Below are 27625 nucleotides of genomic sequence, written 5' to 3'. Positions count from 1 at the left end.
TGGCTGCCAGCCGCTTCCCTGAGAGCGTTCACCCCGGGCTCCCGGTGAAACGGGCTAATCCTCGCTGGAGGGCGGGCGGGCGTGGATTAGAGGAGGCAGCTCCCTCCTGCTGGTGAAACTGGGAGGCGGGGCGGGGGGGGGGGGTGGATTAGAGACCTCTGAGCACATCATGTGGGGCCGTGCCTCAGCGCCCCGATTTTCCGGGTTCCTGCCCCTGTGGACGCACCGGCGGGACAGGCTCTGCGGGGGGACCTGGGCTTTGCCTGGTGAGTGGGACCCCCGCCCGGCGCCCAGCCTTCAGGGACAGGAGTACCCCTGCGTGGGGCTTTCAGACGCGGTGAGAAGAGGTGGAGGCGGAGGGCAGGTTTGGAAGCCAGGGGTTTTGTTTGTTGTTAATCCCCACCCGAGGATACTTTCCGGTGATTCTTAGGGAGAGGGAAAGAGAGAGGGAAAGAGAGAGAAACATCGATGTGAGAGAAACACATCGATTGGTTGCCTCCTGCACGAGCCCCGACCAGGGCTCAGGCCCAGGAGGAGCCTGCAACCGAGGTACGTGCCCTGGACTGGAATCGAACCCGGGACCCTTTGGTCCGAAGGCCGAGGCTCTATCCACTGAGCCACACTGGCTAGGGCACCATGGGGCTTTGTAAGGGGGCGGGTGGCCTCCTGTAAGAGCTGTACATCGCAGGGGTCATGGGAGAAACAACTGGTGAGCCAGGGGGGAGCAGGGGATACCTGGCATGCTGCCATGCGGGCCCTCCCCATCCCTGACTCCCCTCCTCGCCACCCTCTCCCCCCCCCCCCCCCCCCGCTGTGTGCACGGCCCAGCCCAAGGCCACCGGGTCAATGTGGGCTCCCCGAGGACCTGCTTGACTAAGGGGCTTGCTCTCTAGGGCTGAGGACTGAGGCGACACCATCTTGTCCCCAAAGGACCAGAAAGGGCCCCTCTGGGCAAGTCAGACAAACCAGCCGCCCACCCTCACTGCACTGGGAGAGGCCCATGTCCCCTCCTCCCTGGGCTCCCCTGAGCCCTGCCCACCCTCCTGCTCTCCGGGGGCTGCGAGCCCCTGAAGGCCAGGAGGCTAGATCGCCGTTTGGAGCGGCTGCTCTGTGGGTGCTTCTGGCTTCCAGAAAAGGGTGGGGAGCACCGTGCTTAATCCCCAAGGCAGCTGGCGGGGGGGGGGGGGGGTGCAGACACGGGTGGGGGGGTGTGCTGTCCGCTTTGGGGCTGGCCCCGCCCCAGGGGCAGCTACAAAAGAGGCGACACGCACCCTCCCTCTGGCCCATCCCTCCTGAGAGGACGAGCAGGCCGCTGACCAACAGGTGCCAGCACCTTCGTCGCCCGCGGAGGGCCCAGCAGCGAGGATGTCCACGCAGAGCATTCACTGCCTGCCGCCCGTGGCCCTGCGCCTGCCGCCCGGGATGCCCGAGACGCCCGGCTGCCAGCGGCGCCACACGCTCCCCGCCAGCGAGTTCCGCTGCCTCACCCCCCAGGACGCGGCCGGCGTGTTTGAGATCGAGCGGGAAGGTGAGCGCCCCCCCCACCCGGGCCTGGGGGAGGAGGCCCTTCCGGCTCCGGGCCCTGTGGAGTGAGCGTACCAGGCTGTGTGTGTTCCCGTGTGTGTTCCTGTGCCTGTGTGCGTGTTCCCGTGTGCGTGTGTTCCAGTGTGTGTTCCCGTGTGTGTTCCTGTGCCTGTGTGTTCCCGTATGTTCCTGCGTGTGTTCCTATGTTCCCGTGTGCGCGCTGTTCCCGTGTGTGCATGTTCCTGTGTGTTCCCGTGTGCGCGTGTGTTCCTGTGTGTGTTCCCGTGTGCGCATGTGTTCCTGTGCATGTTCCCGTGTGTGTGCACGTTACCGTGTGTGCATGTTCCCGTGTGTGTGCGTGTTCCTGTGTGTGTGCGTGTTCCCACGTGTGCATGTTCCCGTGTGTGCGTGCTCCTGTGCGTGTGCAGCCCTGAATCCCCGCTTTCCTGTGGGGAGGGCGGGGGTGGACGTGTGGCACGGTGCCCCCTGAGCCACCCCAGGCCCCCCGCAGCCTTCATCTCGGTCTCGGGCGTGTGTCCCCTGCACCTGGACGAGCTCCAGCGCTTCCTGACCCTGTGCCCGGAGCTCTCCCTGGGCTGGTTCCACGAGGGCCGCCTCGTGGCCTTCATCATCGGCTCGCTGTGGGACGAGGACAGGCTCACACCGGTGAGGGCGGCGGGGGGGTGGGGTGGGGGTGGGAACGGATGCTCCGGGGAGGGCGGGGCGGGGTGGGGCGGCGATGCCCAGCCCCAGGGAACCTCTGGAAGACGCCCCCACCCCGGCCCCGGCGCCGGCCCCTCTCAGCCGGACGAGGGCGGGGAGCCCAGGACTGCGACTTCTTCCTCCAAACCAGACACAGGCTGCGGGTCCCCTTCTGGGGCAAGAGGGCCTGATCGCTGGGGTCTCCAGAGCCCTCGCGAAGGGCCTGCCATGAGCGGGGTGGGGGTATGCACTTTGGGGTCCTCCTGGGGTGGGAGAGGCCTGACTGGAGGCCCTCAGGGGCACCCGCTGAGGTGCGGGCACAGGTGACGTGGCCTCATGCCTCCCGCCCGCAGGAGTCGCTGCTGCTGCACCGGCCCGGGGGCCACACGGCCCACCTGCACGTGCTGGCCGTGCACCGCACCTTCCGGCAGCAGGGCCGGGGCTCCCTCCTGCTGTGGCGCTACCTGTGCCACCTGGGCGGCCAGCCGGCCGTGCGCCGGGCCGTGCTCATGTGCGAGGACGCGCTGGTGCCCTTCTACGAGCGGTTCGGCTTCCGCCCCGTGGGCCCCTGCGCCGTGACCGTGGGCCCGCTGGCCTTCACGGAGCTGCAGTGCTTGCTGCAGGGCCACGCCTCCCTGAGGCGGTACAGCTGCTGAGCGGGCTGGGGGGGGGCGCGGGGGCTCTCTCCTGCCTCCAGTGCCCTGCCTCCCCCAGCTCCACCGGGATGCCCAGGCAGGGGGGAGGGGTGAAATAAAGGCCACGCCCAGCCGGTGTGTCTCAGTGGCTGAGCCTATGAACCAGGAGGTCACTGTTCGATTCCCGGTCAGGGCACATGCCCAGGTTGTGGGCTCAGATCCCCAGTGTGGCGCGTGCAGGAGGCAGCCGATCCATGTTTCTCTCTCTCTCTCCCTCTCTGAAATCAATCTATAATAATAAAAGGGTAATATGCTAATTAGACTGGACGTCATTCCTGACGAAGCCGGGCCTGAGGGAAGCCAGCCCGGGGCCCGGGTGCCAGAGGGAAGCCGGTGCCGGCAGCCAGGGGAAGGAAGGCCTACTCTTGCACATCGGGACTCTATTAAAAAAATATTTTAAAAAAAGAGAACATGGCCATTCTCCCAGCTGAACACGAGATGTGTCCTGCAGGCTGTCCCCACCAGACCCTCCGGGCCTCCCGGACTCCAGACGGTGCCCGAGTGGGGCTGGCAAGTGGGGACAAGCCGCCTGCCTCAGCCCCCTCCCGTCTCAGAACCGACGGGGCCCTGCAGGAGGCAGGCACGGCGGCTCAGGACCAGGGCGTCCTTCACAGGAGCCCAGTGCAGGGCCCTTGTTCTCCCGGGTCCCAGGGAGGGCCCTTCTCCTTTTAGCCCTGGAATGGGGGGCGGGGGGAGCTGGGAGCTGGAGGGTGCAGGGGCTGCGCTCCCAGATCCAGGACCCTGGGTCCTCGGCCCACAGTAACTGAGTGGGTGGCTCCGCTGCATGGGGAAGGGTTGGGCGAGGCACAGGTACCGTGAACGGAGCTGTCTAGGGAGGCCCAGCCTCCCTGCCCCTACAAGCACCACCACCCCAAATTCTTGGAGACTAAGAATGTAACTCCAACCCCTCAAGGGACCCCCCTGAGGCCCTCCATGGGACCCCAACCCGGTTTCTGTTCCAACCAAATCCCCCAGAAGTCCCACAAGATCCCCACGGCCCCTTCCTGCCAGCCCCTGCCCCTGAGCTCCTCCCAGCCGACCCCCACCCTCTCCCACCCCCAAATTAAGGTTCCGGCTTTCACTCTTCCCGAGGCCTTGGGTCGAAAGGAGACGTTCCCTGAAGAATATCATTTAATACATTTGAGACATCATCCATACAAACTTAGCGTTACTTTAAAAATTAGGACCAAACTATAAACGGGTAACAGACGCCCTGACTGAGCCCCGGGCAATCCTGGGGGCGGGTCCTCGGGGTGGGGGGCTGCTGTCGTCAGAGGCAGCCCCGTGAGGCAGACACTGACAGGCGGGGTGAGGGGCGGGCGGCCCAGCCTCTGCTCGCTGCAAACACGCCCAGGCTCCCGCTTCCCCGTCTCCATGCGGCTGCTCGGCCCCAGGCCACGGCCAAAGCCTCTCCCACACCGGGTCACCTGGCGGCAGACCCAGCAGCCACTGAGGAACGGGCTGGTAGGGCAGAGAGGGGAGGAGAAACAGGGAGAGGGTCGTGGTGAGGCCGGAGTGGGAACCCAGTGGGACGCCTGGCCACATCCCTGGTAAGGCCACGCTCAGTCACAGTGGGAGAGGCCCCAGCACTCAGCAGAGGCTGGGGTGGGAGACGGGGGTTCCAACAGCAGGATAAGTCGGGGCTGGGCCCTGAGCTGCGGAGAAGCAGGTGCTCAAGGGTGTGCCCCAGCCGGGCCAGGAACACCCGAGGAGGGCACCTCATCCCCCGGGGAGCCCGCCTGTGTGACCGTCTCTGAACCGGCACCAGGGCCTGGGCGCCCTGCCGGTTGGTCTCTGGAGTGTGGGTGGGGTGCTCTGCAGGCAGGCAGCCCGCCCCGGGCTCGGCCCCCGTGTCCCGGGCTCGGCCCCCGTGCCCCGAGCTCGGCCCGTGTCGCCGGTGGTGCTGCGGGCGGCCAGGCGGGGGTCAGTGCAGCACCTGGTCCAGCTCGTACTTCTCACAGAAGCGGCTGGTGAAGGGGAAGCAGGTGAGGTGCTCGATCCAGGGCCAGTGGATGGGGTAGACGTAGAGCCAGACGACCAGCGAGGCGAAGAGGCCGGCGAAGACCAGCAGCGACACCAGGATGAGGGCGCGCTTGCGGTACTTGTCGCTGGTGCCGAAGGTGATGTAGGGCAGGAAGGCGAAGGCCAGCAGCAGGCCGCTGAGGAAGCCGAAGATGTGGGCGATGTTGTCGATCCAGGGCAGCAGGCCGCACACGAACAGGAAGAGCACCACGGCCGCCAGGTGGAGGAAGGCCCGCCAGGGCCGCTCGAGCAGCTGCCAGCTCTGGAACAGCTCCACGAAGAGGCAGGCCAGGAGGCCGAACTGCGAGCCCGCCGGGCCCACCTGGGGGGGGGGGGGAGGGGGGGAGAGGGGAGGGGACGGCTCACTCCCAGGAACCAGGCGCACAGGGAGCCCCGGCACCCGGTCAGCCTATCGGGGAGCCCGACCCAGGGTGGGGCCCGAAGCTCAGGGGACAGCTGGGGCCGCTGGACCAAGGCTGGGCTGACCTCCCACGTGCCTGGTGCCCCGGGGGAGGGACCGGCACTGGGCAGGGCAGCCGCCTTAGGGCGAACGGGTCCAAAACTGCCATTCCTGCCGGGCTGGTGTGGCTCAGTGGTTGAGCACTGTCCCATGAACCGAGCAAGAGGTCGCTGGTTCCATTCCCGGTCAGGGCACATGCCCGGGGTTGTGGGCTTGATCCCCAGTGTGGGGCGTGCAGGAGGCAGCCGATCGATGATGTTTTTCTCTCATCGATGTTTCTATCTCTCTATCCCTTTCCCTTCCTCTCTCTCTAAAAATCAATAAAAACCTATTTAAAAACAAACAAACAAAACCTGTGGTGCCTACGGGTCAAGAATGGTCACACCCTGGCCACTTCCTATGGCTCTACCTGCAGATCTGGGGCCTGGTGGCGGGCAGGGGTCATGGAGACCGACGCAGAGGGGAGGAGCAGAGAGAGGGGCAGCGTCCAGAAGGTCTTCCCGGAGGTGCCATCTGAGCATGACTCAGGGACAAGCTCCCTCGCGCCCAGGATTAAGGGATCAGCCAATAAGCCTCCAGCTTAGCCGCTCATCCGCTGCTGAGCCCGGCCAGGGAGGGGCCGTGGGCCCTCCCCACCCTCCTGCCCCGACCGAGTCCCTACCTCTGCCCGGTACGGGAGGAAGATGGCGCTGGCGAGGTTGCCGGTGATGCCGCTGAGGATGAAGATGATGGAGATGCGGTGCCAGCCGGCCAGCTTCTCCAGGTCGCGCAGGATGGTCATTTGGAAGACCACGGACACGAAGCAGTGCACCAGGCTGGGGCGGGGGACAGGCATCAGCCTCCCGTCTGCCCGCGGCTGCCAGCCCGGCACTCCGGAGCGGTGGGGCGGGAGGGCTGCCCCTGGCCCAGGAGCCCCTCTGCGGGGGGCCCGGGGGTGGGCATCTCGGAGCCTTACCCGGCGTGGAGGAACAGGGACAGCCAGAGCCTGTAGAACTGGTCTGGGACCTCGGGGTTGAGAAAGGGCAGCAGCCCGCACACCTTGTCCAAGCAGTGCACCTGGGGGCGAGCATGGGGGTCAGTGCCCGCGGCCTGGCCGGGTTGGAGGCCCGGGTGTGGTGGGCAGAGCCGATACCCCCGTGAGGCCAGCTCCAGTAGCTGCCATGCACTGCTTCTCTCTTTGGGGGAGCAGACGGGGTAAAGAACTATGAATGTATTAGGTCACCTGGAAAACCAGATGGGGCTGAGCCCCCAAATGGCATCAGCCTTTTTAAAAATATATATATTTTATTGATTTTTTTACAGAGAGGAAGGGAGAGGGATAGAGAGCTAGAAACATCGATGAGAGAGAAACATCGATCAGCTGCCTCCTGCACACCTCCTAACTGAGGATGTGCCCGCAACCAAGGTACATACCCTTGACCGGAATCGAACCTGGGACCTTTCAGTCCGCAGGCCGACGCTCTATCCACTGAGCCAAACCGGTTAGGGCAGCCTTTTTTTAAAAAAAATAAATATATTTTTATTGATTTCTGAGAGGAAGGGAGAAGGAGAGAGAGAAACATCAATGATGTGAGAGAATCATGGATCGGCTGCCTCCTGCACGCCCCACACTGGGGATCAAGCCCACAACCCGGGCATGCGCCCTGACAGGAATCAAACCGTGACCTCCTGGTTCATAGGTCGACGCTCAACCACTGAGCCACGCCGGCCGGGCAATGCCCAGCGTCTTATGCCCAGAACCCCACTGGGTCCCGCCAGGCCCCACCTCACCTGCGAGCAGAGCGTCGCCTCCTCGTGGAAATAGCCGTGCATGAACTCACAGTACTCCCGAGTGGTGATCTCACAGCTGGGGGGAGGGGGGGTGTCAGGGCCCGGAGTACCCTGCCCAGCTTGCCTGGTGCCAGTGCCTGGCCACAGCCAGCATTGCTAGTGGGAAGGCGGTGCCCCTCTGAGAGCCCCGGGCTCTGGGGAAGCGCCCCTTCGTCCTGCTCCCACCACAGGGGCCCCGGAGTGGATGCGGGAGGACGTGAGCCCAGTGAGGCGGAGGGCCGCAGGAGGCTGGGGCGGAGGCGGGCGCTCACCTGCCCTTGGTGCCGATGCAGCAGGGGCGGCCCCGGATCTGGCAGTCTATGTGCAGGAAGCCCGTGCGGTTACTCCTGGCCTGCTCCGTGCAGATCTGCGGGGCACCGACCAGGCGGGTGGTGTGGCGGGAGCCCCTCCCCCCCCAGACCGCCCTCTGCCCCGCGTACTCACTGGCCACTTGGTAATGTCATCAGGCCAGATGTGGGCACCACTGGAGGCCGGCTCCTCGCAGGTCCTGGAGGGAGAGGCCAGAGGGGGCCAAATGAGGGGCTGGGGCACCCCCAGCCAGCCACCCCCCCCCGCCAATGTCCCTGTGGGGAGCACAGACAATGCGACCCTCCACCCCATCTTCTCGGACAGCCTGGCCGAGGGCCAGCTGGGACGCACCTGGGGTCCTGGTGGCACACGGCGCCCGACGTCCGCTTCTGGCCCAGATCGGACTTGTCCACGGGGGGCCCCGTGTCATCCTGCCACTTCACAAACGTGGCCAAAGTCTCCTGAGGGGGCGGGGCTGTCAGGCCAGGCGGCCACACCGCAGAGCGGTCAGGGGACCCCCCAGGAGAGGCTCTTCCCGTCCTCAGGACCCCACCCCCGGGTGACATTCTCCAGACCCGGCTTTCACGGGCTTGGGCTGGGGAGGTCGGCATCCTTCCTGTGCGGGGCCATGTGTGGGGGTGGACAGGGGTGTGCGGGGCCACGTGTGGGGGTGGACAGGGGAGTGGACATGGGTGTGAGGGGCCATGTGTGGGGGTGGACAGGGGTGTGTACAGGGTTGTGCGGGGCCATGTGTGGGGGTAGACAGGGGTGTGTAGGGCCATGGACGGGTGTGCAGGGCCATGGACAGAGGTGTACAGGGGTGTATAGGGCCATGTGTAGGGGTGTATAGGGGTGTGTACAGGGGTGTATAGGGCCATGGACAGGGGTGTACAGGGGTGTGTAGGACCGTGGACAGGGGTGTGCAGGGCCGTGGACAGGGATGTGCAGGGCCGTGGACAGGGGTGGATAGGGGTATGGACAGGGGTGTGTAGGGCCGTGAACAGAGGTGTGCAGGGCCATGGACAGGGGTGTGTAGGGCCGTGGACAGGGGTGTGTAGGGCCGTGGACAGGGGTGCATGAGGCCAGGGAGGGCAGAGGAAGGAAGAGGGGAGGTGGTCACTGCCCTAGAAGATCCCCCCCAGGCCAGGGCAGTGGACGTGGTGGAGGGCGGCCCGCCCACCGAGCAGTCCTTCCGCTGGGTCTGGATGCAGCCGGAGTGGTCGTTCTGGACGCAGCAGCCCGAGTCCCGCTCCAGGTCTCGCTCCCGCAGCACCAGCTGCTCGATCTGCCGGTCCTTCCGGATGCAGGGCGAGAACTTGGCTCCCAGGTGGATCAAGTCAATCTGTGTGTGGGGGGGAGTGAGCGCCCGCTCTGGTGGGTGTCCCCTGATGAGGGGGTACGGGCCAGCCGACCCCTCCCCGCCCAGCTGGGGAGACAGGGCCCGGGGCTCCTGCTGAGCTGCTGGCTGTGCCCTGGCCCTCACCGAGCTGGGGCCGACCCAGAAGTTCTCCTGCTGCAGGTACTTCACGCTCTCGTACACGCCTTTGTTCCTGAGCACCTGGCAGGGGCGGGAGGAGGTGGGAGGAGGCGTCGGGGATTCCGTGCCAGGGCCGGCCCCCAGGAAAGGGCCAGGGGCAAAGCAGTGGGAGCCCGGGACGCCCTCCCACCTGGGCCAGGCTGTTGCTGTGGGAGGCATTCAATGGCCCGCGATGCTGAAGCCTCTCGGGGGGCTGGGACCCCCAGGACCCCAGGAGGGGACCCCACTTCTGCAGCCCAACTCACCAGCTGGGTGGTGACGTGCTGGGCGAAGCCCACGGGCGCGATGCCGTACGTGCAGATCACCAGCAGCGTGATGATGATGTGAACGAAAGTCAGCCAATAGGTGAAGTAAGGCCTGGGGCAGAGGCTGGGTCAGCACCCCGACGCTCAGCACCCCTGCTCCCTACCCTGCACTTCTGCTCCCTCCCAGTCACCCGTCACCAGCGGCTTCCAAAAGGCACCTCTACGCACCTCTCCCCCAGCTCCAAACCCTCGGATGGCTTCCCGCTGCCCCTCCCGCTGGTGGCAAGGCCCTGCTGCGCCCACCCACCTCCCGGGCTTCCTCTCCTCTTGCAGTTCCTGGCAGCCACAGGGCCTTTGCACATGCTGCTTCCTTTGTCGGGGAGCTTCTTCCCATTTCTCCTCAGCCAGCTAACTGCAGCTCATCCTGACCGCACCCCCAGCTGTCCCCTCCCGCTCTCCGCCCTCCTCCTCAGGACACTGGCCACACCTGTCATTTCTTAGTGTTTTGTAATTTGGGATCGAATCTCTATTGGATCATCGCCAACCGTCCACTCTGCGAGGACTGCCCCTCCCCATTCTCTGGCTTCCCCCAAGGTCTTTGCATGTGCCACCCCCCCACAGGCCCCTCACTCATGGCTTGTGTTGGGGGGTTAACTGTCCCTCTGACCCACCCAGCCCTCCCTGCTGCATCCCGTCGGGGCTCCGTCACAGGGCCTGTGGGCTGGCGCTCAATGGATGCTGTTGACGGACCGCTGCCTGGGCGGTGCGTGAGGTGGGGAGGGGGGAGACGAGGCCACAGGTCCCCGAGGCCCCTCCCAGCGCTGCCGGCGTGGACGGCCCGAGGATGGCGCCCGCGCTCACCGGTGGCTGTCGAAGCTCTCCAGCTGCCGCTGCACCGTGCTGCTGATGCTGCGGCGGTAGCGGCGGTTCAGCCAGCTGCCCACCACGCCCAGGCCGTAGTGCCGCTTCTGCCGGTCGAAGGCAAAGTGCTTCACCTTGGAGGCGATGCGCTTGCCGCGCTTGGCCACCGGCACGGGGGTGCGGCCGTACTCCTTCCTGCCGGGACGGCGGCTCTCAGCCCGGTGCCCACCTCGCACAGCCCAGGAGGGACTTGTGGTCTAGGGACCTTCTCCCCCCCCCCGACCCACCCTAAGATCCCTGGGCTCTGGGGAGCCCTTTCCCAGCTCTGCCACCTCCCTCCTCCTGCAGGAGGGACTGCCCAGAACTCACAGAGAGACCTGCACCCCGTCGGGGGAGACGGGGGAGGCCGAGCGTGGGATCGCCCGGAAGCAGCTGGCGGAGAGCGGGGGAGACTCAAACACGTCGTCGGGCATGGAGCTCATTTCTTCCTGGGGTGGGGTGGAGCGGCGGACACAGAGAGAGGCAGCGTGAGAGCCCTTGTCCCCAGTTCCGCCCCCACCGCTCAAGTCAAAGGCAGGCCAGGCAGCTCGCTGGGAGGGAGGTGGCAGGTGCACGTGTTGGCCTGGCCGTGACTTTTCTGGGGGTCATCCCGCCCCACCCCCAGGTCCTCGCTCTGACAGAAAAACGGGGACCTAGGAGCACCCCAAGGTGGCACCTCCATCCCACCAGTGGGCCTTTGGGTCCCTCAGGGGCTCCTGGCAGGGGATGGTCAGGGCCAGGTCACCCCTCCCAGCTCCCAGGCCACCCTGCGCCCTGCCCCGAGGGCCCACGCCCCGTGCTTGCCTTACTAAAAAACGAGGAGTCAAACGTGTCTGCCCCGTCGACGGCATCTTCCTCCAGGAAGCTGGGGTAGGCGAAGCTGCGTTTGACCACCCGGCAGCGCGGTGCAGCGGCATCCAGCACCGAGCGCCCCTGTGCGCAGGGCAGAGGCACGGGCATCAGCCCCGGGTCGGGCCCCCCCCACACCGAAGGGATCGTCAAGCCCTCCCTCCGGGGACAGCGCCTCGGAGGTGCGATCTGCCCAGAGCACCGAGGGCAGGAACACGGCAGCGGCTTCACAGCCCTGGAGGCATCACCCCTCCCCCACGGCTGGCTGCTGGCCGCCACCTCCTGTCCTCTGCCGGGCAGCCGACGCCCACCACTCCCCTTCATTCCCGAGCCTCCTGCCATCTCCCCGAGGCCTGGCTCCTCGGCACGGCACACTAGGCCCTGCCCTCTTTTTGATCCCATCTCTTGCCATTGTAGCTAAAACTACGGGGACCCACCTGCTGCTCCCCCAAAGGCCACGCCCCCTCCTACCTCCGGGCCTTTGCACAGGCCTTTCCCTCTGTTGAGAATGCTGTTCCCTCCCTTGCTTTCCTGGCAAACTTTTCCTTATGTTTCTGGGCTCGGCTCAAGTGCCTTCCCTGACACCAGCCCTTCTCCTGGGCGAGACGGGGCAGCTGCTGCTCTGGGCAGGCCCTCCGCTATCACACGGAATGGGCCCCCACCCGGGCTGGCTCTCCGGGGCAGTGAACGGGCTCAGCGCCCTCTGCAGCCCCCTGGCCCAGCACCGTCAATGGGCTCAGGGAACGAGGTGATGAGGACTGACGGCACGTTTCACTTCCTACTTCCCCAGCCCGTTGGTGCAAAACCAGTTTCCCCAGCCGGAGAGATGGCAGGGCTCAGGAGGGAATTGGGGGCTGGGACGTGGGCCCGGCTGCTGGGCGGCAGGCCCGCCCTCTGCCCAGGGGTCCCAGGCATCCACTGCCCTGGGCACAGAGGGAGGCGCCCAGGTGGGCTCCCGGGGGCTGCTGCGGGGAGCGGGAGGGAGCGTGGGCAGGGGCAGGGCGGCCTCACCTTGAGGAGGGCAGAGGCAGCTTGAAAGCTCATGTGGGCCACGGACATCCTCTTCCGGCGGGGCAGGTGGGAGTGGCCAGAGCGGACGCTGGTGAAGGAGGTGAGGGACAGGACCCCGGGGGTCAGCGGTGGGTGTGGGGCGTGGGGCCGGTCCACCTCGTCCGGGTGGCGGAAGGCCCGGCCTCGGGCCAGCGGGTCCACAATCTGGACGGGAGGGAGGCGGTGAGCAGAGCCGCCGGGCCCCTGGCGCGGTGCCCGCCGCCCCCGAGGCCCGATGGGGCCCACCTTGGGCATCTTGCAGGGCTTGGGGGACTCGGTGTCCTGGAAGGAAGGCACGTCCTGGCTGGGGAGCTCCAGGTCGCGCTGGCACGAGGCCTTGAGGCGGCCGTAGCGCACGCTGCAGTGGTGCAGGCTCCGGCGCTGCCAGTGCTGCCGCTCCAGCTCCCAGTCGCCGCTGACGCCGAACCACTGCGCGGTGCCCCTGCGGACGGAGGCGGCGGTGAGCGCGGGCACGTGCACGGCGGTGAGGCTCCCAGGACTAGGTCGGGGCACGCGCGTGTGGAGGGGGTAACGAGAGCTGACCGTGCCCACGTGTGCACAGGGGAAGCGATGAGAGTTGATGGCACCCGTGTGTTTGCAGAGGGTGACAAGGCATGCGTGTAAGGAGTGATGACAGGTGACCGTGCATGTGTGCAGGGGGTGAAACGGTGACAGGGCACATGTATGCAGCGGCAGGGGCAGGTCAGCTCCCGCTTGAGCCCCTGGTTCGGTCCCCGGGGCCAGAGGAGCAGAGGTGGGAAAGGGCATGAGGAGCTGGGCTGGGCCCTCGAACCCCTCAGATCCACCTGTGCCTATGCGAGGCACGTGCCCCTGCGCCCCAGCTTCCCCCCGCAACACGGTGTTCGACTCCCAGTCCACCCTGCAGGGAGAGGCCGCTCACTAAGGCCAGCCTACGCCTTCAGGAAGGGGACACGGACGGGGACAGGCCTGGGAGTCCCCGGGCCGGCGTGCTCACTTGCGGATGCTCTGAGACAGGGAGGCCTGGCGGTGGAAGCCGGGGCGCTTCTCCGAGCCCTCCTGCCATCGTCCCCGGGGCTCCTGCAGGCTGACGCTCTTCAGGAAGGCGGGGTTCCTGGGCCTCTGCGGGGGGCGGGGGGCAGCAGAGGGTGGGCGTGGGCGTGCGCGGAGCCCGGCTCCCGGCTCCCAACAGGACACCTCTGAGAACAAACCTCAGCCCCAACTTCCACCCCCGAGCTGCTTTCACTCTGAGGGTAAAAACCACCATTTTCTAATGTTTTCCAGAAAACCCCCGCGTGCATTTCCCTGCCTCCTCATTCCGCGCTCCCCCGTCACGCCACGGCGTCGGCCTGCCCTGTGTTTGAAGGCGCCCGTGGGGGCAGCGGCGGCACCAACACGGCCCCTTTGTGCCCGGGCTGCGGGCGCCCACGCGGGGCCGGCCTGCGTCAATGCGCTCTTTATGGACGCGGTCCGGCCGGCCGGGTGGAAACACTGATTCATTCCTGTTCTCTCCGAGGAGCCAGGCGCGGAGGTCAGGCTGCTGGGCTGAGGACACACGGGCCCCTGCACCCCAGTCCCACCAGACACCCACGCCCCCCGAAAGGAGCTGGAAACAGCCAGGTCCCGGGTGGAAACAGTCCTGTCCTGGGACACAGCTCCTGTTTCTCCGGGGGCGCTCAGTGCAGGGCCCACAGAGGGGCCGCGCGGGCGGCCCCTCACCTGGGGGGCCCCTCACCTGGGCGGCCCCTCACCTGGGGCAGCATGCTGGCGTGCTCATCAGGGGCCACGGCCTCGGGCGGCGGGATGGTGATGGACAGGTTGGGCGGCTTCCGGCTCTGCAGGCGGCTGCCGGACACCGAGGAGACCCTCTCGCCATTCTTGTCTGCAGAGGCCATGGCGGGCAGGCGGGCGGGGTGGCTGGAAAGGAGATGGGGAGGGGGACACGGGTGTGTAGAGAACCAGGGGGGACGTGGAGACCCAGGTGCCAGGGCGGGCAGCCCTGACTGAGAACAACCTGCCAAAAGCTGGTTCTGACCTAACCCCGGACACTAAGTCACAGGGCAGAGACGGAATCGGCTGAGGGGGTACGGCAAGAAGGTCTATTTCTGCCCAGCCGGGCGCGGCTCAGTGGTTGGGCGTCGACTTATGAACCCAGAGGTCACGGTTCGATTCCCGGGCAGGGCACATGCCCGGATTGCGGGCTTGATCCCAAGGGAGGGGCACGCAGGAGGCAGGTGATCAATGATGCTCCTCATGGATGTTTCTCTCTCCCTCCCTCTCTGAAATCAATACAAATGTTTTCTTTAAAAAGGTCTATTTCTGTCCCCCTTCATTTGCATTCCAGACCAGGAGGGTCTGGGAAGTCCCCGACTCCCCACCTCCGTCCATTTCTGGCCTCTGCTCAGGCGAGGACCACGGGCAGAGGCGCAGGGCACAGCGGGGAGAGCCGCAGACGGAGGCCGCCAGGGGGCCAGGCCCTGCCTCTGTCCCTGGGCCGGGCCTGGGGGAGGACACGAAGGCGGGGGCCATCTGGTGACCGTCCACAGCCAATGGCCCCGCACTGCTGGGGGGGAGGGAGGAAGTGGCGGCTCAGCCTGACACCTGCCCCCTCGGCGGCCCGGTTCCTTTTTCAAAGGTTAACTGAAACTGCCACCTGTCTGGTCCCTTTTTCTCTTCACGGAGGAAAAACGTTCTATCTTAACGATACAAGTAATACACACTGAGTGGCCAGATTATGGTGATCTCTGAACGCACAATCATCTGGCCACTCAGTGCACTTCTCTTGAGCACCTCATTGATTTGATATCAAAGATACTATAAATCGTGCACCTGCTCAGTTTTCCCCTTTGCACTGGCTGATAGAAAGCTCAGGGCAAACAGGTGGTTGATCTCCAGCAAAAGTCTAGAATACTTTTGGTACCCATTGGAGATACAAATACACGGAGTGGCCAGATTAGTATGCGTTCAGAGATCATAGTAGTCTGGCCACTCAGTGTATGTTCATTGCAAACAAACAAACAAACAAAAAAAGAAAGAAAGGAAAGAAAGAAGACTCAGAGGCCTACACAGGGCAGAGTGAGCTCGTGGCCCGCCTGCCGCCCGTCCCGCAGGAGGAAGCCGTGTGCTTGTCCTTCCAGATCGTTCTGCACCGAGGACAGGACCCACGCACACACACACTCACCCCGGGTCCTGGGGCGGGCAACTGTCCCGTCAGCCACACAGACAGCTCTCCCCTGGCGACCGCAAGGTCTCGCCGAGTGGAAGACCCGAGGTTCACTTAGCTCCCGACTGGTTACGGCGCCATGTCCTTCCGGGCTCAGCTCTGTGCCAGGGTTTCCTGTTCTCACTTAAACACAGCCCAGCCTCCTCCCTGGGAACGCTGGGCCCTGCGTGGCTTTGCCCCACCTTGCCCTCTCCCGCCCCTGCAGCGGCTGCGGGCCCCTCACTGTCCCACCTGCCCAGCCCTTCAGGGAGGTGCTGGAGGGTCGTGGCCAAAAACACAGGCTGGGGCCGGGCGGCCTGGGTCTGAGGGCCACACAGGCCTGCACTTGACCGAGGGTCACCCAGGTCCTCTCCGACGGCGGGGGACTAACTTCCTCCCTCCTGAGCATCGCCGAGCGTGGCCCACAGGGGGCATCACCACGTATTTGTTGGGAATCAAGTGAACAGCGGGAAGCAGCCAGCAAGGTGGCCACCCTCCCGGCTACCCAGAGTCCTACCTTCAGAGTGTGGGCTCAGCTCACGGCGTGTGGGTCTGTCGCGGAGGTCTCCAGAGCATGTTCCAGCCCCTCCGCCCTCTGCAGGGATGCTCGGGGTCAAGCCTCAGCTGCGTGGACAGGCGGACGCACGCGTGGAGAGACAGACAGCCGCTCCAGGCCAGCGGGGCGGCTCCCCGGGGCTCTCGGCCTAAAGCTGTAGGAAGGGCAGGGCAGTGTTCAAACTACTGGAAGGTTCTCATTGCTATCGCTGGGGTTCGTTCCTGTATCAAGGTGAAATCCACTCAACGTAAGGGGAATAAGCCCGGCCGGCGTGGCTCAGGGGTTGAGCGTCGGCCTATGAACCAGGAGGTCACGGTTCGATTCCCGGGTCGGGGCACATGCCCAGGTTATGGACTCCATCCCCAGTGTGGGGCGTGCAGGAGGCAGCCGATCAGTGATTCTCTCTCATCGTTGGTGTTTCTCTCTCTCCCCCTGTCCCGTTCTCTGTGAAGTAAATAAAAATATATCCTTTTTTTTTTTTTTTTAAGAAAAGGGAATAAGTGGGTGGCACCGTTGTCTCTGAGGTGCTGCTACATACATTCCCGCGCAGCAGGGCAGCAGCATGCTTCTGAAGTAGAACCCTGAGGACAGCGGGGCGGGCAGGGGGCCGTCCTCAGGGGCACCAGGCCTTGTGGCCCTTCCCGGGCAGCACCCCACTCTATCCTCAGCACCCCCACCGGGGGCATCATCATCGCTTCCACTGGGGGGTGGGGAATGAGGCTCAGGAGCTGAGCAACTCGCCCAAGCTCACAGCGCCAGGAAGGGGAGCAGCTGGGGCGCGAGCCGCTCTGGCTGCAGGGCTCGAGGTGTCCTGGGGAAAGTGGTGCCCCCACCCTCGCTAGAGTTGGGGTGCGCTGGAAGGCACACCATCGGGGAGACCGTGGAGAGTCCAGGCCACAGAAAATCTTTTTTTAAAAATATATTTCTATTGATCTCAGAGAGGAAGGGAGAGGGAGAGAGAGAGAGAAACATCCATGATGAGAGAGAATCATGGATCGGCTGCCTCCTGCACGTCCCCCACTGGGGATCGAGCCCGCAACCCAGGCCTGTGCCCTTGACCGGAATCAAACCTGGGGCCCTTCAGGCCGCAGTTCGACGCTCTACCCACTGAGCCACACCGGCCAGGACAAGGCCACAGAAAATCTTGGCCAGCGTCTGAGCACCCTGCAAACGCGGTCTTTAGAGGGACCTGTGCACCCAGGAGCCCAGGAACTGCCAGGGGCGGCCCAGAGGCTGGGGGTGGGGCTGGGCCTCCTCTGAGTACATATTGGCTCAGAGCCTTTGGTGCTGAACTTCGGGGGGGAGGGGCCCTGGAGGGGGATCCGAGGCAGAGCAGGGGCCCGAGACACTTCTGCTTCTTTCAGGCCCGACCTCAGACTCGGCGTCCTTCTTTCTGCACCCAGCGCTGCGAGTCCCGAGCCCAGGCCCAGGCAGCCCCGGCCCGGAAGTCACGGGCAGGGGGCTCAGTGGGGCAGGTGCTCCTCAGTCCCGGGAGCCAGGGGGCGATGCCAGCCTGGGGACAGTTCCAACACGACAGCCTCGCCTGGGCCCGGCCTGGCCTCCTTCGGGACCCGGGGGCAGAGAGAGGGCCTGGGGAGAGCTGTCCTGGGACCCGGGCACCAAGAAGGCAGGCAGGCGGGCAGCACGGGAAGGCGGGGGCGAGCGGGGCTGCCAGGCCCGAGCTCTGGCCAGGTCACCAAACAGGCAGGATCCTTCTGGAACTCGGAGCGACCACACCCCGCCAGACACATCCCGTGCCCCCAGCTCCCACCTCCTCTTATCTGAGGCCCCGCACCTGGCATGCCGGGCTCCACCTCGGCTGCCTGGCTCACGCCTACCAGCTGCTTTAAGGAAAGTAAAATGTCACTTCCTCCAGGAGGCCTTCCCTGCCACCACCAGACAGAATCAACCGCTTCTCACGGGCTCCCTCAGCACCCACAGGTCTGCCGACACGTGAGTGTCCCCGTGGGCCTGGGCGGCACGGCCTGACACACCGTCAGCCCTGAGGGCAGGTGCGAGGGGCACACGCATGGCGGCAGGGGGCCAGTCCACGTCCACCCTGGGCAGAAACGGTCACCCCAACCCTGCAGCCAGCCCAGGACGCGGGCTCCTCGGGAAGCTCCACGGAGTGCCTGGGTCCCGCCCGGCTGTGACCGGGGCCGAGGATGGAGGATGCTCTCCCGGGATGAGTCCCCGGTGGACGGCCTGTTCCCCAACCCCAGCAGAGCCCAGACTCCCAGCCAGCCCTCCCATCCCAAGGCCATACCCCCCCACATCCCCGGGCTGGGTCTCCTGGCCCAGGACCCGCTGTGCTGCTGGCATCAGCACCAACCTAAGGGCGGGGGGCGGGGAGGCAGGCACAACCCGAGGCTGAAGGACTGGAGAGATGGGGCTGCCCGGCAATCCTGGGGGTTCTGAGAAGTGGCCGGGCCCTAGGGAGCAGAGGCAGGGGTGGGGCCTAGGAGCGCCACGTACCCATCTTCACAGAGCAGCGCCAAGTCCTCACCTGTGAGCAACCCCCCCGTGCCCCCTCCCCGCCTCAGTTTCCTTCTCCGTTCATCGAGGGAGTTGGAGAAGGCGATGACCCCGCTCTGACATCTGGTACCAAACGCCACTTCCCCAGCCCTCTCCGCCGTGGAGGGGAGGGGCTGCTCCTGAGACGGCGTGCCCCTCCCAGCCCCTTCCTCAGGGCTCAGGAGTGAGGGTCGGGGGCGTCAGTGCAGGGGGGTCACTCCCACCCTTGGGCCTGCACAGCCCAAGTCTAGGGCGCTGAGGAGCCACAGCCCCGGCAGCTAAAGGGCTGGAGGCCCCGGAGCGCCCCGCCCACCACTTATCTCCGGCGCCCCAGAAGTGCTTGCTCACTGCAGGAAATTGTGACATCCTGGGACCGGGCTTCCTCCAGCCCAGTCACATCCGCCGCTCTCAGACCCCTGCCCGCTGCTCCCAGGTCCGGGCCTGTCCTCCTGGCTAAGCCACTGCCCCTGCCCAAGCGGAGCCCCGACTCGGTGGGGCCTTCCCCAGAGGGTCCTCAGCCCCAGGGCCCTTAGGAGGCTCCTCAGGAGCCTGGGGAGAGGGAGGGGGTTTCGGGTGGGGTCCGGCATGGGGTTGGGGTGGTATAGGCATAACCCTCGCCCCCCACCACCACCTCACGCCCAGCAGCCTAGGCCGGGGAGCAGCAGCCAGGACCCAGCACTGAGCCGCAGCCGCAGGAGGAGCCGGTTTCCCCACTAAGGGCGCGGCTGGGCACTGCCAGGGACGCTCTGTCCAGGCACATCGCCCGGGCGCACAGCCTCCCAGGGAGGTCCCCGACAGCACCCCTGTGCGTCCTGGCATGGTGCTGGGGGCCTCCCCACCCGCCTCCCCGTCTGCCCCCCCGGTGCCACCTGCACCAAGGAGTCTGGCTCCGGCCCCCTCCCTCTGGCTCTACCTGCCAGCCACCAGCCCACCCCACACTAGCAGGTTCCAGAAGGCGCCCCGGTCTTGCTAAAGGTGGGCGGGGTCTCCACCACCCCCAGGCTCCGAGGGGCTTTGGGAGCCAGCAGTAGCTTGGACCCCAGGTGAAGCAGGCGGGTGATGGACAGGAGGGCTCCAACCCTCCAACCGCCTGTGCCCACCAATGGGGAGGGAGGGGCCCTCGGACAAGGGGCGAGCAGTCCCCTCCAGAGAGGAAAGGGGCAGGCCATCGGTGAGCTGGAAGCTTAGGGGTCCCCAGCAGGGGGGAGTGACTTCCAGCTGCCCCAGAGGCTGGGCTGCCCTGCCGGCCCCCCGCTGACTCACAGGATGGAGGTGGGGGGGCGGCGAGGAAGTGGCCGGTCTCCCTGCTTCCCTGCCACAGAAACCAACACGCGATTTTCCCTCCCACAGCCCTTCTGGGAACCCGTCATTTTTAGAAAGCTGCCGAGCGAAAGAGGAAACGGCCCCCACCCCCCACGATGCAACCCCCAGCGAAACCCCTGCCTCTGCTGACCCACCAGACCGGAAGGAGCAGCCCCCGGCATGGCCGTCACCTACCCTGGTGTCCCTCCACGGGCCCCACGCTGCTGCACAGCCTCAGGCACCCCTGCACCCCGCCCTGCCCTGCCCTGGCCAGGGGGAGCGGGGCAGGATTTGGGAAGGAAAGAAACTGTCCCAGTTGGTGGCTGAAACCCAATCACCAAAGTCAGTGACAGGCAGGGAGGAACGGGACTCCCTCCTCCGGGCAAGCACCCACTTCCCCAGAGGTGCCAGCAGCACGCGAGCACACACACACACACACACACACACACACACACACACACCACCCTGCAGGGCACGGGCTTCAGCCCCACCGCCCAGGGGAGAGGAAAAATGGAAACACCTGCCATTTGTGCCAGACCCATGTCCCACGGGGACAGGTCCCACTCCCCGACAGCTGCCCAGAGAGCCTCCTAGGCCACCCCACCCCCTGAAGGGCTTTGCTGACCTGGAGGGGCAGGCTCAGGTGCGGTGACCCACCAGCCTCCCCCCATCAGACCCAGGTGCTGGGCACCCCGTGACCCAGTTAGAGTGGCTTGGGTGGCACGGCCGACCACAGACACGGGAAGCGGTGTTGGGTTCCAGGGTGCCGCCAGGAGCAGAGTGTGAGTGTGTGGGGGGTGGGGAGGGGGCTGCCACGTTCTAGAGCAGAGGAGACCCCCAAGAGCGCCCTGCACCACCCATCGGCTATCTCAGGATCACGCGCCCCCCCCCCCACCCGCTGTGGGGCTGGCAGAGGTGTGAATGCCCATCCTCTGCGGGGCTCCTTGGGTCCAGGAAGCTGGCTGAGCTAGGAGCACCCGAGCCCCGTGTGCCCACGTCCTAAGATGATGCAGCTGCCGGTAACGTATGGGGGCGGGCACCACTGGAAGGGAGAGTGCACCGGGTGTCCCTAAGTGGGCAGTGCTGGGCCCACCATGGTGCCCACCCAGACGCCCCTCTGGGACTCTCTGGACTCCCCGACACCAGGTGTGACGAGGCTGTTCCCAGACACGACCCCTCTCAGTGCCCAGCACGGGGCTCTCCGTGTTTGCAACGGAGGAGTCTACCCATCTTCCCACCTCCTCCCTGTGGCCTGGCTCCAGACAGAGAAAACACTGTCCGAACAGCAGACAGTCTTAGGCTCGGCCCCAAATGCTGTGTGATCTTGGACAAGCCACTTAACATCTCTGAGCCTCAGTTTGTGTGTGCTTAAAATGCTGAGCATCCTCCCAGGGGTCTGAACTCCAGGTGCCCTGGTCACCATTAGCTAGGCCGTATACACTGAGTGGCCAGATTATTATGATCTCTGAACGCATAATAATCTGGCCACTCAGTGTATATCCTATGTAATAAAAGGCTAATATGCAAATTGTCCCCTCCACCAGGAGTTCAATCAGCAGGCAGGCTGGCCAACCGCCCATGTCCCCTCCCCCTGGCCAGGCTGGCCGGACCCCACCCATGCACGGATTCATGCACTAGGCCTCTAATACACACACACACACACACACACACACACACACACACACACTGAGTGGCCAGATTATTATGTGTTCAGAGATCATAATAATCTGGCCACTCAGTGTATATATATTTCAATAAGTTTTTCAAATTGATGTTGGGGGTGGGGGGGGGGGAGAGAAACTGATCGCTGCCTCCTGTATGCCCCCGACTGGGGATCAAGCCCACACAACTGGGGCATGTGCCCTGACTGGGAATCGAACCAGCGACCTTCTGGTGCACAGGACGACGCTCAACCCACTGAGCCACACGGGCCAGGGCAGCGAGGCCATATTTCACAGAGAGGTGAGCACCTGGTCCCCAGCTCTGAGCTGCCCTGGGCCCTGCACGGCAACACACTCGGGACAGGGCGCCCGTGCCCTCAGCAGGGCAAACACTTTTCAGCTCGTAAACCCTCATTAAAGAGCTAATAAACCCAGAGCTAATAACCCGATTTCCCAGAACTCTGCCCTGGGGCTTGCTGGTTCCCTGGGAGAGGCCGGCCACAGCCCCTGGGCTGCTGGGACATCCGGGCACTTGACACAGGCCCATCCAGGCCACTCACACCAGGGGGACTTCAAAACCTACCTACTCATCACTGCCCCCTCCCCCCCTCCCCCGCTTCCTTGGGGGCAGCATGGATTCTCTTGTTGAGGAATGAGGGCTGGGGGGGGGGGGCTGGGGAGAGGGCTCAAACCCCGCCTTGACCACCTACTGTGCTGGGAAACTTTGGGCAAGTTACCCCACCTGAGCCTCAGTTTTCTCTGCTGTGAAATGGGATGATGCCCCCGTCCCAGGAATGCAGTAGAGATGACATGAGATCATGAATGTACAGCGCCCGGGACCCTGTGGGCGGCCAGTAATGGGAATTCTGGCTGGCCTCTGCCATCATCACTCACGTGGTCTCTATATCGGAGCCAAGAGCCCCGAGGTAACAGATCTCTACTTGACAGGTGGGGAAACTGAGGCTCAGAGGCGTTAAGCCACCTGTCCAAGGCCCCACAGTTAGGAGGTGGTGGGGCTGTGACGCCCCCACATTCTGCAGCCTCCTGTCACCCAAGAACTGGTGAGACCAAGTGGCAAAAGCACAGGCCGGGGCGGTGAGGTGACTGAGCAGCCCAGGTCTGGTTCCAGGAGCTCGGGCCTTTGAGTCCTGAGCCGCTCCCACCCCCTCAAGCAGCAATGACATCACCCAAGCCCTCTCCGTTCAGGAAAGGGCTCTCACATCCTCTCACCTGTCCTTATCTCCTCATCTTCCCGGCTGATAAGGTCTGACCTTGGCTGCAAGTCCTGCTCCAGCAGATCCCCCACCTGCGCTTCCAGGCCTGGTAGGGCCGGGGGAGAGGCATGCCGGTTTCTTGCCGGGGCCGGGGCCGGGGCCAGGACCAGCTAAGCATGCTCTAGGCGTGGGCTCCAGGGCCTCAGGTGGGCAGCAGAGAAAACCACGGCTGTGGGCAGCTTGCCCTGCGCTGGGCCCGGGAGCAGAGCGGAGCTGAGCGTCTCCGCCTCCATGACATCCTCCCCCCAACACCATCATGACACACAGGCTGGCAGGCGGGGAACCCGGGGCGGGGTGGCAGCTCACGCCTGGCCTAGATCAAAACCCATCCTCGGTGCCCTCGCTCTAGATGGCACCACTGCCCTCCCACCCAGACTGGCCACTTCTACAGAACAGCAGCAGCACTGCCATTCTGTCCCATGTTCCCAGCCAGAACCCCCCCCGCCCCCGCCCCGCCGCCCAGAACCACGAGGCACGGGCTCCGTCACCACACGCTGGCCAAGGGCGCACAGCCGGGCCCCGAAGAGCAGTCCCGATCCCGTTACCTTGACGGCTCCCTCGCCAGTTCCCAGTGTGGCTGGGCACCGGCCCGAGGCTTTCTGCGAACCACCGCTGGAATCCTCACTGCCGCCCTCCCACGGCCTACGGCTACCCACTGCACAGCTGGGGAAACTGAGGCACCTATTGAAGTGACCCCATCCTGCTGACCACACTCTCCTAGACCCCTGCCCATCGCTTCCCACCACCCTCCAGGCCAGGGTCTCCGGTCTGCCCACCCAGCTCCAACCACTTTGGGGGGGGGGGGGGGGACAGAACATCCTTCCTACCGGCAGCTTTGAATTGCAAATGACCGGCATCTGGGTGGGACCCCACATACATTCCCTGCATGAGGGGGTGGGGACTCGGCAGCTCTCTGTAAGTCCCTGAAGATGACAGGAAAAGGTGAGTTTTCCTTTACGCCCGCCCGTCTAACTCACCCTGGGAGGCCACAGTCACTTCACGGGCCGGGTGGGGGAGCCCTCGGTTTCCCTAAAGAGGGGCAGGCAGGGCTCCTCCTCCTGGCCTGTGTCCTGCGAGCTGCGCCCCGTCACCAGGCCAGGTCAGCCTGCACGCTGGGAGGGTGCTGCCGTCCCCGCCCCCCCCGCCCCCAGCCTGGCTCAGCAGGACGGGACACTGGGAGCAGCCGCGTGAGCTCACACTGGAAATCCCCCAGGGTGGCCGGACCACACTGCCGCCTGCTCCAGAGTGGGCGGCGCAGGGACCCACGGGCATGTGCTGGGAGGAGGCAGCGGGAGAGGGCCTCCACCCTGATGTTTTGGGGTGGGGCTGCCTCATGTCACCACTGCTCATCCCGACCCGGAGGGAAGCGCCGGGTCACCTGGAAGTGAGCAGGTCCATGCACGCTCAGACACACCCCTGACTTCTTCCTGCTCCGTCTGGAGTCTGGTCTGGGGCTGAGTTTACCCGGCAGGTGGGCAGGAGCCCTGCGGAGCGGCCACGGCCGTGCCTGAGCTCTGGCCACAGTTACAGCACCGCTACTGACCCAGAGCCAGACTCGGACCCTGGGGTCTCGGCAATGGATTTGGGGGCGATTTGTCCCTCCTCTTAGAGGAGGAGAGTCCAGTCCCATCCTGGGCAGAGTGTGTAAACGCCAGGCAGTGCTGCAGCTCAGAAATGAGTCTGTCTACAGGCCTGAGGCACAGGGGTGAGGACTGGGCCTGGGGAAGGCCGCCCGGCTCCCAGGGAGCGCCCCACTGCTTTCTTCCCCAACAGCCTTCTCCCCAACAGCTCGGTGCCGGTCTGAGCGCTGCCTGGGCCCTGAGAGGCACACGACAGAGGGGGCCCCTACTTCGGTGCTTTTGTTTTCCTAAGAGGATGGGAGTCTCACTCCAGCCTTTTAAAGTTAAACGACCATAAATAAATAAATAAAGTTAAAAGACCAAAAACCACCACCACCAGCAGCACAATAAAAAAAAAAACTCCACCAAAAACGCAGAAGTCAAACCAGAAACCGCCACCTGCCCTCTCACCCCACCAGGGTTCCAGGGTCCAGGCGTGAACAAGAGGCCATGGATACTGCCAGGAAGTGGGAGGAGAGCAGTGAGGGCAGGGGGGTGGGGTGGCCTGGCACCTAGGCAGGGGCGACGGCTTCATCCATCCTGCCCTGGGCATGCCACCTGCCCCGATCCCTGGAGCACATTCCTTGAGCCCAACTCCAACAATTCCGTCAGTCCCCGCCTGTGGCTGATGTCCGCCTTCTCTCCCTCCTGCTCCGCTGACATCCCGAGTGGGGAGGGCCTTGCTCTCCACCCTGGGCCTCTGGTCCAACCACACTGGAACCTTCTATTGCTGGAGGGAAGCAGTCTGGGGAGCCACGAGGAATGAGGAGCCCTGATATGCCCCTGGGGTGTTACTTCCCCGGCGTGAATACTGGCGTGAATACTGGACGAGTGAGGTGTGAGTTCAGAAGGGTAAATGCCAGCAGGTCAAAGGCATCAGGCGTCCATGCCCGCGTCAGCGGCCCAGCCTCGGGAAAATCTGCGAACGGAGCTCAGACCCGGGCTGTCCTGGGGGTGAGCATTCAGGCCGGTTCCCTGCCCCTGGTCTCAGCTCCTCCCAACAGCACCCAGACCTACTTCCTGCAGGGCCAGGGTTTGAGCAGGAAGAGGCAGGTGGCACCAGAGGCAGCCTCTTGCTGGGGGAACCGCGGCCCTCCTCCCCGCGCCTCTCATTTAGGTTATTCCAAGTTCTTCCCCAGACCTCTCGGGAAGCTGAGGCAGGGCGGGGAGGCCAGGAGAAGCACAGGCACACCTCGCCAGCACTGCAGGTTGTTCCAGAACACGGCACTACAGCGAGCTGTGATCTTTTCGCTGGTGGACGGTCTTGGCTTCGATTTGTAAAAAACAAAACAAAACACACACACCTGCGGGGCGCAATAAAGCGAGTCGCCATAAAACGAGGCATGCCTGTCGCTGGGTTTCTCAACCTGGGCACAGCACCTCGGCTGTTCTGAGTCAGATGATTCTCCGTGGGGGGGGGGGGGGGGGCTGCAGGGTGTTCAGCTGCAACCCTGGCCTCTACCCACTAGATGTCAAAGAGCAACAACCCTCCCCCCCTCCCCCTGAGCTGTGCCGACCAAAACGTTTTTAGAAATTGCCAGATATGCCCTGGCTGGTAGAATGGCTGAGAGCCACGAGCTTCACTTTCCACTTCGCCCTCTGTCCTACCTAGAGAGGGACAGAAACAGCCCACAGACGCTGGGCTCAGTATTTTACCAGCAAATGTCGCACACGGGGGCCCTCAATCTGGCTAGCCATCGGGGAAACAGCAGCCAGTCCAGGGCGGGGTCCATCCCCCAAGCCTCACCCTTCCAGGCACTCCACCCCTACACCTGCTCCCTTCTCCTTCACCCAGGTTAGGAGGGGCTGCGGCCTGGGCTCCCCCTCCGCCCTGGGGTGGGGCACATACGCCCCCCAGGGGATGTAACCCTCTCCAATCTAACCCTAAAAGAGGGGACCAACCTGTTCAAGGCCCTCAGTCCAGAAGTCAAAACCCCTGTGCCCAATTTCCGAGCTCCGGCCCAGCCTTGCAGTGCGAGCCCACCCTCCCACACCTGCCTGCTGCACCTCGGCGCCGGCTACTCGCCCCAGAGGGAGGGGCGGGAGGATCTGGGTCGAAGGCGGGAGCGAGCGGCGCTGCCCCGGGGCGGTCCCTTCTCTTCCACCCGGGGCTTTAAACTTCTGCCCAGTCGTCGTGCCCCCGCATCAGGTGACCCTTGGCCCAGGGATCCCTTAGGCGTCTAGTCCGAGCTGAGCCCCAGGGGCTCGCAGACCCGGTCCCGCAGCCCAGTCCGAGTCCGGTACCGACCTCTGGCCCACGTGGGGCCCGAGAGCTCCGCAGGGCGGGCACCCTCGCCAACCGCGCACCGCCGCCCCAGGGCGGGTTCGGGCGCGACACCGCGGACCCTTCCGGCGCCGGAGGTCCCGCGGCCGAGCCCGGTCCCACCTGTCGCCCGTGCTCACCTCCCTGCGGCCCCGCTTCTACCGACGCCGCTCCGAGCCGCGCAGCCGAGCAGCTGGGCCGCGGCTTCTGGGGGCGGGGCCCCGGCGCTCCGCCTCTTCCCTACCTGCGCGGGGCGGTGGGGCGGGGCCTGTGGCAGGGGCGGGGCCCTGGGGCGTGGTCTAGCTCGTGGGGGCGGGGCCTAGCTCGTGGGGCGGGGCCTGGATCGTGGGGCGGGGCCTAGCTCGTGGGGGCGGGGCCCCGCCTGCCCTCGCCACTCCGCCGTGTCCTCTGCGGCTCGGGACGCTGGCGCCAGTCCCGCCGCGCTCTGCCCAGCGGGGTCCCGGCCTGGCGCCTTCCGGGCGTTGTCGTGTCCTCACAACCTTACAAAGCGCATCATCTGGGTCCGAACTGCCACCTTCACGTCACCCCCAGGAAAACCCGCTCGGATAACAGCCACCTCCCGTTCCCCTCTGCCCAGCGCCCCCTTCTCAGGCCAAATGGGCCTGCTCCCTGGAACCGTCTAGCCCTCGCCTCTCCTTGAACCCCCAAATCCTGCTCCGGACGCTTCTCTGACCTCGGCCGCTGCGCCCGCTCGGCTCCGTGACGGCGAACGCGCCCTCCCTCCTCCGCATCCTCGGGGCGAAGGCCGGGTCTTGCTCAACTTCTCCCGCCCCCGCCGCCCGGCTCCGAGCGCAGAGCGGGCGCTGACAGCTGCGCGCAGTGTTGGCCGCGGGACGACCGCGCCGGGTGCTTCGTGGACGGCGCGGGGGGGGGGGGGGGGAGAGCTGTCAAGGGGTGTCTCTGGAGAAGTTATAGGAATAAGCATTAGGCAGACCCACGTAAAAACTACGTTGCCTCTGGGCCGACGACACAGAACCTTCCCATGGGCCAGAACCTTGGCTCACGCGGGCGCCCGCAGTGTTGGCAGAGATTTTGGGGGGCAGCCTGGGGGGCGGGGAGGGCTCCCTCAGAGCCACTTCTTAATTTGCAAAGGAGCGGAGCCTGCCCGGCCTTCTCACGTGGTGGGTGATGG

At 65.2% G+C, this 27625-nt stretch overlaps 2 protein-coding genes across 6 annotated transcripts; one reads left to right on the top strand and one right to left on the bottom strand.

The window, feature by feature from the left end:
* Positions 1 to 1365: 1365 nt before the first annotated feature.
* On the top strand, positions 1366 to 2882 carry AANAT (aralkylamine N-acetyltransferase; the record flags this gene model as incomplete). The annotated part of the gene is made up of 3 exons (XM_079798691.1): positions 1366 to 1528; positions 2036 to 2190; positions 2580 to 2882. 3 exons carry the CDS (start codon positions 1366 to 1368, stop codon positions 2880 to 2882), a joined length of 621 nt encoding a protein of 206 aa, XP_079654817.1.
* A 1823-nt stretch (positions 2883 to 4705) lies between these two features.
* Positions 4706 to 27221, bottom strand: RHBDF2 (rhomboid 5 homolog 2). Of its 5 annotated transcripts, none has more exons than XM_079798990.1 (19): positions 27167 to 27221; positions 15801 to 15993; positions 13833 to 13998; positions 13079 to 13203; positions 12349 to 12544; positions 12064 to 12267; positions 11008 to 11136; positions 10534 to 10652; positions 10165 to 10359; positions 9304 to 9415; positions 9005 to 9079; positions 8702 to 8863; positions 7873 to 7982; positions 7657 to 7720; positions 7485 to 7579; positions 7174 to 7249; positions 6359 to 6459; positions 6065 to 6218; positions 4706 to 5265 (listed from the first exon to the last, which is right to left on the bottom strand). In XM_079798990.1, exons 3-19 carry the CDS (start codon positions 13974 to 13976, stop codon positions 4846 to 4848), a joined length of 2481 nt encoding a protein of 826 aa, XP_079655116.1. In that variant the 5' UTR covers positions 13977 to 13998; positions 15801 to 15993; positions 27167 to 27221; the 3' UTR covers positions 4706 to 4845. The 5 variants fall into 5 exon arrangements, with proteins under 5 accessions (XP_079655116.1, XP_079655113.1, XP_079655114.1 ...); XM_079798987.1 differs by lacking the exon at positions 27167 to 27221 and adding an exon at positions 26613 to 26713; XM_079798988.1 differs by lacking the exon at positions 27167 to 27221 and adding an exon at positions 26112 to 26225.
* Between the last annotated feature and the right edge of the window lie 404 nt (positions 27222 to 27625).

This window comes from Cnephaeus nilssonii (assembly GCF_951640355.1).
Source record: "Cnephaeus nilssonii genome assembly, chromosome: 19".
Taxonomy (NCBI): domain Eukaryota; kingdom Metazoa; phylum Chordata; class Mammalia; order Chiroptera; family Vespertilionidae; genus Cnephaeus; species Cnephaeus nilssonii.
Note: the sequence above shows the minus strand (reverse complement) of the source record. Positions and strands in the feature narration are given on the sequence as shown.

Bases quoted from the DNA above. Each gene is read 5' to 3' on its own strand.
- RHBDF2 (XM_079798990.1), bottom strand. From the start codon at position 13,976: ATGGCCTCTGCAGACAAGAATGGCGAGAGGGTCTCCTCGGTGTCCGGC. The intron at 7,983-8,701 runs GTGGGCGGGCCG...CCGCCCCCTCAG, and splicing joins CCCAGCGGAAGGACTGCTCG to GAGACTTTGGCCACGTTTGT. The intron at 7,580-7,656 runs GTGAGTACGCGG...GGTGCCCCGCAG, and splicing joins ATGACATTACCAAGTGGCCA to ATCTGCACGGAGCAGGCCAG.